At 39.1% G+C, this 8579-nt stretch overlaps 1 protein-coding gene across 1 annotated transcript in view; it reads left to right on the forward strand.

Moving 5' to 3' along the window:
• Positions 1 to 7614: 7614 nt before the first annotated feature.
• Positions 7615 to 8579, forward strand: part of thumpd2 (THUMP domain containing 2) — a 6717-nt gene continuing 5752 nt past the window's right edge. Inside the window, exon 1 of the mRNA XM_037697919.1 lies at positions 7615 to 7725. Coding sequence (XP_037553847.1) covers positions 7615 to 7725 — 111 coding nt within the window. The remainder of the gene's footprint in view (positions 7726 to 8579) is intronic.

The following is an 8579-nucleotide window of genomic DNA, read 5'->3' on the forward strand; positions in this document are numbered from 1 at the left end:
ATGTGTAAATATATATATATATATATATATATATATATATATATATATATGTATGTATAATTCCCTTCACACTCTCCTCATTTGTTAGAACATTACCATTCATATTTTTAACAAGCCTAACTGCATGCACATCCTTTCTAGCCTGATCCCTCTGTCTCACAAATCGGTACAAATCCTTCTCACCCTTTTTAGTGTCCATTCTCCCATACAACTCACATCTCGCCATATACCTTCTGCTTTGCATTAGCTACCTCCCTCTTTGCCCTGCATTGTATTTCATTAAATTCCTGTGTACTGTCTCTTCAGTCCTCTCATTGTCCATTTCTTCTTGGCTAACCTGTTCCTCTGGATAACTTCCTGGACTTCAGTATTCCACCACCAGGTTTCTTTATCTTTTCTTTGTCCTGATGACACACTAGGTACCTTCTTTTATTCAGTTTTTTTTTTTTTTTTTTACAATAGTTTATTGTTTTCCACTGGGAGGAAAGTAACTTTTCCTAATCTGTCAAAACATTTTATTCAAAATAATATTTTAAACTACTGTATGTATTTTTTTTTATCTATTATTGCAACAGTGTTATTTTAATGGGTATTTCCTAATGTCCCCCCTTCTGTATAGACACAAACATTGTAAAATGTAGCACAGTGTTTTGTGAAGCACACTCTCAGAATATTATTTTATTCAAGAGTCATCCAATCAGCAAAACCTAAGCAGCAGAACCTCGAAGAGCTCTCATTGAATCTGGAGGCTGGGATGAAAGTTAAAGAAGTGCCCTTGAATTTGAATTGTCCATTTTTTTTAGGCTTTCCTGTTTTATTTAACTTCAACAAGTTGTAGACAGTAACACTCATTTTTAACCTACCACCTTACTGTTAAATGATTTGTTTGGCCGAGTTTTGACTTTGTACTTTTGAGTTATCTGATGGAAAAACTGATGTTTTGTCATTTTTTAAACAATAAAGCACCAACACGCAAACACTTTCCACCACTTTTCTTTTTCCGTTCTTTTCAGTCATCTTCCTGCTTTTCCCTGTTCTTTTATTTGTTTATTATTTGGGTGTCTAAAAACTTCTTTAAAAAGTCTTCAGTTGATCCATAATGCCGCTGCCAGAGTTTTAATGGGATATAGTTGAGATCATCTCCAGTTTTAGCTTCTCTCCATTGGCTCCCTGTCAAATTCTGAATTAAATTTGAAATCTTACTTCTAACCTACAAAAGCTCTTAAAAATCTTATATTGCTGATTTTATGAGTCATACTTTCCTAGTAAAGCACTTTGCTCTCTGACTGCAGGTTTGCTTCTGGTTCCTAGGGAGGCAGAGCCTTCAGTTATCAGGCTCCTCTCTTGTGGAAGCAACTTCCAGTTTCCGTCCATGAGGTTGACACATTGTCTACTTTTAAGACCAGACTTAAGTCTTTCCTTTTTGAGAAATCCTATAGTTAGGATCGGCTTGGGTTTCCTGAGCTATCCCTTAGTTATGCTGCTATAGGCTTTGACTGCTGGAGGACAAACTGACCACATTTCCTCACTCTGCTGCTCTCTTTACTTGCTCTACTCTACCTGTTTGTAATTATTTCTATTCTTAACATGCAGGTGGTGTAGAGGGAGGGCAGCCGACTTGGGTCGTGAAGATGTCTGCATGTGAATCCAGTTCACAGAACACCTCACCTTAAAACTCAAACTCCACATTCTCCATTCTTTGAATTGAGAAAGCTCCTCGGGTGAGAAGCAGAATGTCTTCCACTACAGTATAGAAGTCCAGTTGTTTTTGTGTTTAACCTTTTTTGTGTGTCCTATGGTTGAACTGGTTGATCCACTATGAGACGGTGCTATTTTTAACACAGAGTTTGTTGCAGCTCCTCAGACTGAAGGAGTCTTCTGGATAAAAGACGAAACGCTTCAACAAGAAGAATCCGTCCAGAGGACCTGACTCAACTTTGTTAGATTTTTCTACCTGGATTATTGTATCAGGATATTTTAAACATTTTTTTGAGGGGGTGGGGGTCTTTCCTTCAACGGAAAGTATACCTGGACCTGCCATTTTATGTTGGTTTGTTTCTCCTTCCTGTCCTCTCAAACTCAGCCGGTCGAAGCAGATGGCTGCTCGTCCTGAGCCTGGTTCTGCTGGAGGTTTCTTCCTGTTAAAAAGGAGTTTTTCCTTCACACTGTTGCCTTTGCGCTTGCTCAGAATGGGAAACTGACAAAATGAAGATTCAGCGCAATTTGCTGCTTCCTTAGATAGAGAACCTTACTAACTGGCTTTTATAATGTATATGAATGTTCCCTGAGATGACTTCTGTTATGACTTGGTACCAGTGGTGTGGTCTACGTGATACGAAAGTATACGGAATATACCCACTAGAATATATACCCACTGCTGTGCAGCTGGAAGGATTTTTACTGAAACTTTTTTAGTTTAAGACATTTGTTATGATGCGTAACCATGGCAACAAGGCAGTTTTCTACAACCAGCAGCTGACTAACATCTCAAAAGCTCAAATAATATCTCAACTACAGCCCCAAATCTCAAATGAGTTGAAAAGGAAGTCCTATGGATGCATTCTCATCTACCTGCCAGCTGTACTCGAGTACCTGACCACTGAGATCCTGGAACTAGCAGGAAACACGGTTCATGACTGCTGAAGGACAGAATCGTACCTCAGCACCTACAGTTGTCTGTCTGCAATGACGAGGAGCTCGGCAGACTGCTGGGAGGAGTGGCCATCGCTCTGGGAGGAGTTCTGCCCAGCATTCGGGTGGTCCTACAGCCCGGGGGAACCGAGAGGCCAGCCGAGTCTGGGTGGACGGATCGGACGGCATCTGCAGCCAGTTTCTTAGGATCCACTGTGGGATGGACCTTTACAAGAGATCCTTCCTGTCTACAGCCATCAGTATCTATAACATCTCTTAATGAAATGAGGATGACGAGTTACAACAACAAATAATTTCCCTTTGGGATTAATAAAGTATTTTTGAATTTAATTGAATTGAATTGAAGAAAAGCCAAAGAATTTCAGTATACTCTCTTAAAAGTGCCCAGTGATGCATGACATATCATTAGACATGTGCCATTGACATGTTAAACAGCCGTTAAATGCTTCTTTAACAATCTATTGCTATGCAGAGCTTGTTTATTACATTTGCTTATCCAGCAAGTTATTGTATAATTAATACTTCTGTACTTAGTACTTGATACTTTAACATGTTTTGCTTTATTGCTGTTTTATAAATTCTATAACGTTTTTAATACAAAGTTGTACAAATGTTGTTGTTCATTTACTCCAATGTAAGCATCAGAGAAATTTGGAAACATTCAATATGCTTAAAAATCTAAATAAATTGACGATTACATTGTACTAACAGGTGTACTTTGGATTCTAAGCACAGTATGGACCGACCACAGTAAAGTTAGTTTTATGTTGCACGTTGGACATTCGCACTCTGTGGCTTCAATGGTGTCCAATGTCCAACGTAAAACTAACTGCGGTATACCCACTACAAACATGTAGACCACACCACTACTTGGTACTAAATAAACTGAAATGAATTGAAAGTTAATTGAATTATTTTTGCTCTTGTTGCCTTCTGTCAGTTTGTTGCTGAGTTTCCTGGTTCAGCTGCGTTGCTCAGGGAATGAGCCTCTCCCTCTCTCTCCATAGATGTTTGGTCCTGATGACACACTCCGCACTCCTACAAGAACCATAAACCTTCATTGGTGCTCATATCACAAACTCATACATCAGCACTTACAAACAGGCGTAAATGTGCACATACATGCATGACTAAGTGTGCCATCATGCATCTTTGCTACTTTAAAAAAAAAAAAACTCTTTGTAAAGGTCTCATTTCCATCAGAGTGGTGGAATAATGGAGCTTAAGATGAAGAAACAAAACATGAAATGAAATGGATAAAAGAACAAGAATATGGGTGATGGAGAAAGGCAAAGGAAGAACAGAAGATGATGCAAAGTGAAAATGGACAGAAGAGAAAAATCAGGGATGGACGACCTGAAACGCACACTAACCTTTTAAATGCCTACATGGTTAACAGTCAGTGAATATTAGTCATCACACACTGAATGTTTCATTGCATGCGGTAATGGGTACAGAAATCTGATTCTCATTGAAAACAAATCACCGTGAGGCATGAAGTGTTAGTATCTGTGTGATGTTTTCTAATAAAAAGAAAGAACTGAAATAAGCCATCGCTGTCCCCCGTCAACGAGGGATTCAAATAGTGAATAGTTTTTCGTCATGAGTGTTTTGCTCTGACACGTCTGCTTTGGGATCTCACCTGTATGGGTCATCGACCGCGCGCGTCCCCTGATCACGTCCTGGCAGTACAGTCCCATCTGAAGTTTAACAGAACTATTTACCTCTTTCAAGACCGGTCAGCTCGCAGTGAAATGGCCATGTGCAGCAGGTTAGGCATGCCATGTTACCATATAATTGGATTACGACTAATCAGACGACCCAATCAAAAGCTCGACACCGACCCGGCCTGCCCATCCAGCACATTATTATGGCCTGGCCCGCCCCAAATTTGGGTCAGGTCGGGACAAACTTTGGGCCCGGGTTAGAAATGACAGCTCTAGCAAGGATGGACAGACAGAAGATATGTCTAATTACTCCTCTTTGCTCCTCAACAGAGGACGACAAACACTGAAAAAAGTCTCAACCTAAATGCCATACTGTGAACAGCTCTGACACATTCATAGAGGGACTCCACAAAACATGACCTGATACCATATGTTATTTAAAAAGACACCCGGGTTTTGATGCTGTTTTGTTATTGGAGTTGTGGAGCACTTATAAGGAGTACCTTACCTGCTGAAGACAGCAGTCAAACTCTTTGGAGAATCTAGAAGAAGTTTATGAGTGAGAGTCAAGCTAAGAGGAGTAGAGCGCAACCTGTTCAGCAAGTTTCTAATATCTTAAACAACTCAAACCGTGAAACATTTCATAGCAGTTCAAGAGAATGTTTCACTAAATGTTTACATCATATCACTTTGCATCTGGATTTTTCTCTTTTTTTAGGTCCTTGTGTGGTCAATTTAGGCAAGCAGTTTTATATTTGCTTGGTTGGATGGAAAAACTGCAAGACCGGCTCAGCGCTGACTGAAAATACAATGACTTGTACAAACTGTGTGCTGTATCCCAACATTTAGGAATGTGTGTAATTCTGTATAACAAGGTTATTCAACTAAACTGCTCAGGGGGCCACAGTTACTGAAAGTCAGCAGCTCAGGGGACGGACATCCAGCGATTAAAGTCATTATGTAAATAAACCAAGTATTACAATGATCTGTTACCTTTTAAATGTGTTTGTTTTATTGCATTGAATCATAAATGCAATAAGCAGAACCCAAACACAAACCCCCCTCCCCCAATTTTTTTTAATGAACTTATTGATGGTCCATGGATGGATGGATGGATGGATGGAGGGATGGATGGATGGATGGATGGATGGATGGATGGATGGATGGATGGACAACACAGTCTTCTATTAAGAGCATCACAGTCTATACCATTGCGCGTGCATTAAAATAACAAATTGCCTCAGTTTTAATGATGAAGTGGTTCTCTGACTCTTAATGTTTGTAGCATCAAGAAGTAACCTGGTTTTGAGCATGTGTCTGTATTTATGCAAACTCTCTGTACTGGTATTTGTACTGAACTGTTTGCAGTTTCAGCAGCAGTTTTCTCTGGAATGCTCAGCCAATGAAGCTCAACACTGCCACACATGCACCAAAAGTTGCACTAATCAGTGAAATGCATGAAATTGTGACTCAAAGATAAATTTTTTGTGTGTCATAAACGCCAATTACGCATGCATGTATTCTTTTCTTTATTGTTTTGGTCATGGCTTTTGCTCTTTCCTCTTTTCTGTCCTCCAGCTTGTGCATTCTTCATCGCTCCCCCTCCACTTTCGTTATCCCCCACCTCCCTCCAGCCATCCACAGAGTGTGGAGGAGAATAAAAACAAGCTTAATGTACAGTAATAGATCAAAGTTTGACCGATGTGGTAGCATTAATTTTGTGAAGCTGCTGTGTTCACTTATCAGCGGTGAAGCTCATTATTGCAAATGACAGCTGTTGGGAAAATATTAATGTCTCCTTTCTACATGGATGTCCAACAGTGTGAGCTGATTAAAGTCAGGATAAATTTAAGCATTAATTCTGGTTTGTTAGGAAAAAGGCTCATAAATTCAGCTTGTAATCTAACTATCATCCGTCATGGACCAATAATGCTTGCGTCTGCATCACAAGTTCTGACCATGAGACAGTGGGGTGTAATTAAGTAACCCATGACGTGTTCAGTGTTTTTCACTATAAAAAGCCTGGATTCTACAAAGATCATTGTAAGTACTTTATACTCAAAAATAGCAAAGTCATACTTTAGAAACTTGTTGTTTATTGGCATATAACGTAAACATGTCAAGTTATTTTTTCGCCTTTAAATTGTGTAATAAAGGTCTGCTGGGAAAATGAACAGTTCTCAAACGGAGTACCAAACTGAGGTCTGAGAATTCTGTGAAGGAACGCATGTTGCCATCATGTCAAGAGTTTGGAGCTAAAATGTAAATTTATGTTGAAAACAACAGAGTTGTATCTCATTTGGTCAAATCTAGAAAACATAGTACTATTGTAAAACATTTCAAGATGTTACTCAGAGTACCTACAGTATATGTGTTGTGAATGGCGTTATCAGGTTTTAGCTCAGTAACTGTAAAACTGACCAAGTTTAAGGAAACACCTGTTCAGAGCAGCCTCTATGCCCTTCAACTACATACTGTAGTAGAAGAGAACAATGATTCTGTCTAGATCAAAGCAGCAAGAACTGTGTTTGTGTGAATATCCATTGTGTGTAATGTATTTGGAAATAAAATCTTCAATGAATATATTTGAGAAACTGAAAAAGAAACCAAAGCGGAAAACAACAGTTTGACCATCTGTCTAAAATTGAATACGTCCTCATTTGCCACCAAGATAAATGGCCACTCGTGCATTTTTTTTGGTCTTGGGTGTCTCTGTAGATCTGACCTGCTTCCTTTATATGCCACATTAGATCCAATCATGTTGGTATTTTGGCGAGTTTGAGGTTTAGATTATTTATCATTCACATAGCTGTCACTTTGATGCAAAACCATGTGAATGACAAATTGAATCTTAATTTTTCAATGAAAAGCACTACACTGCAACAACAATGCGAACGTTTACTCACTTGATCAGTCAGTAGATATAAAATGTCATGGAAGGTTAACGTAAACTGCATTGCTTGCTTTCCATTGGCTTCCTTCATTGCATTAAAATGTCATTATTTACAAAAACATAAAAATTTAATAGATTATTTGCACAAATGGCATAAATAATAATTCATTCATTATTTTATAAAGATTAAAATTTGTATGAAGTCCTTGCAAGTAGTGGATTTATAATATATATGGGCGCCCCCTACTGGCCTACCGGATTTATCTTAATGACGTATTTCCGCTTCCGGTGTAAACATCCGTCTTTCACAGTAAATTTTAAGCGAACTTAAAAGAACTTCTCGTAGCCTCACGAATTAAAAATAAAACATATTAGGTTGTTTTGTTTTTTTTGTGCAAAATAATGTCTGAAACAGGAGGTAATGACAGTGCTGTTCGTTATTTCTGCACCGCTGGGAGCGGAATGGAGCTGTTTTTAGTGGACGAAGTGAAAAGGAAGTTGGCGGCTAAAGACGTGAGTGTTAGCATCATGGCTGCAAATATGTGATTTGCTAACAGGGACAGTAGCTACACGAAATGAGACTGCAGGAATTATAGAAAGATGTGTGAATTATAGAAAGATGTGTGAATGTCATCCACTTTATGTTATTCCTCTCTATCTAATTCTAACTCTCTAACTTCCCAACTAATAAAGTTTGAATGAAGGAATGAAAAACGAGCCTGTTGTCAAACAAACCAAAAATAGACAGTGAACTGAAATATTTTGAGTTTGGCCCAAAGCAAAACCACAACTCTATAAATGCTTCTCTTTAGCATATTTCATCCCAACCCAGCTTAGATTTTGTTTATAAAACAATGCAGATATGAATGTGTTTTTGAATCTTATTTTAAACGAGTCTTGCAAAATCTAGTTTTCCAAAACCTGCAGATACCATACCACTTTATTTATAAAGCACTTAAAACAGCTGCAAGGCCAACCAAAGGGCTGTACAGACAGAACAATAGGTAACACACAAAGCAAAATACAAAATGAGGTAAATCAGAATATAGACATAAAAACGATGCAGATAATGACGACAAACCAGTGTGGAGCATACAGGATCAAAACACAGATCCTCTGGTGTTGAAAGTTACTGAATAGTAGTGAGTTTTTAAACGGGACTTGAAAACCGAGAGGGAGGGGGCCTGTCTGACAAACAGAGGTAACTCGTTCCAAAGTCTTGGTCCTGCTACAGAGAAGGCCCTGTCACCTCTGCGCTTAAGACGAGTTCCTGGAACTGTGAGGAGCAACTGGTCCGCTGACCTCAGGGAGCGTGGTGGGACATACGGTTGTAGCAGATCAGAGAGATGGGGGGGGGGGGGGGGGGC

The sequence above is a fragment of the Nematolebias whitei genome, chromosome 1 (assembly GCF_014905685.2).
Source record: "Nematolebias whitei isolate Nwh7 chromosome 1, NemWhi1, whole genome shotgun sequence".
Lineage (NCBI taxonomy): Eukaryota > Metazoa > Chordata > Actinopteri > Cyprinodontiformes > Rivulidae > Nematolebias > Nematolebias whitei.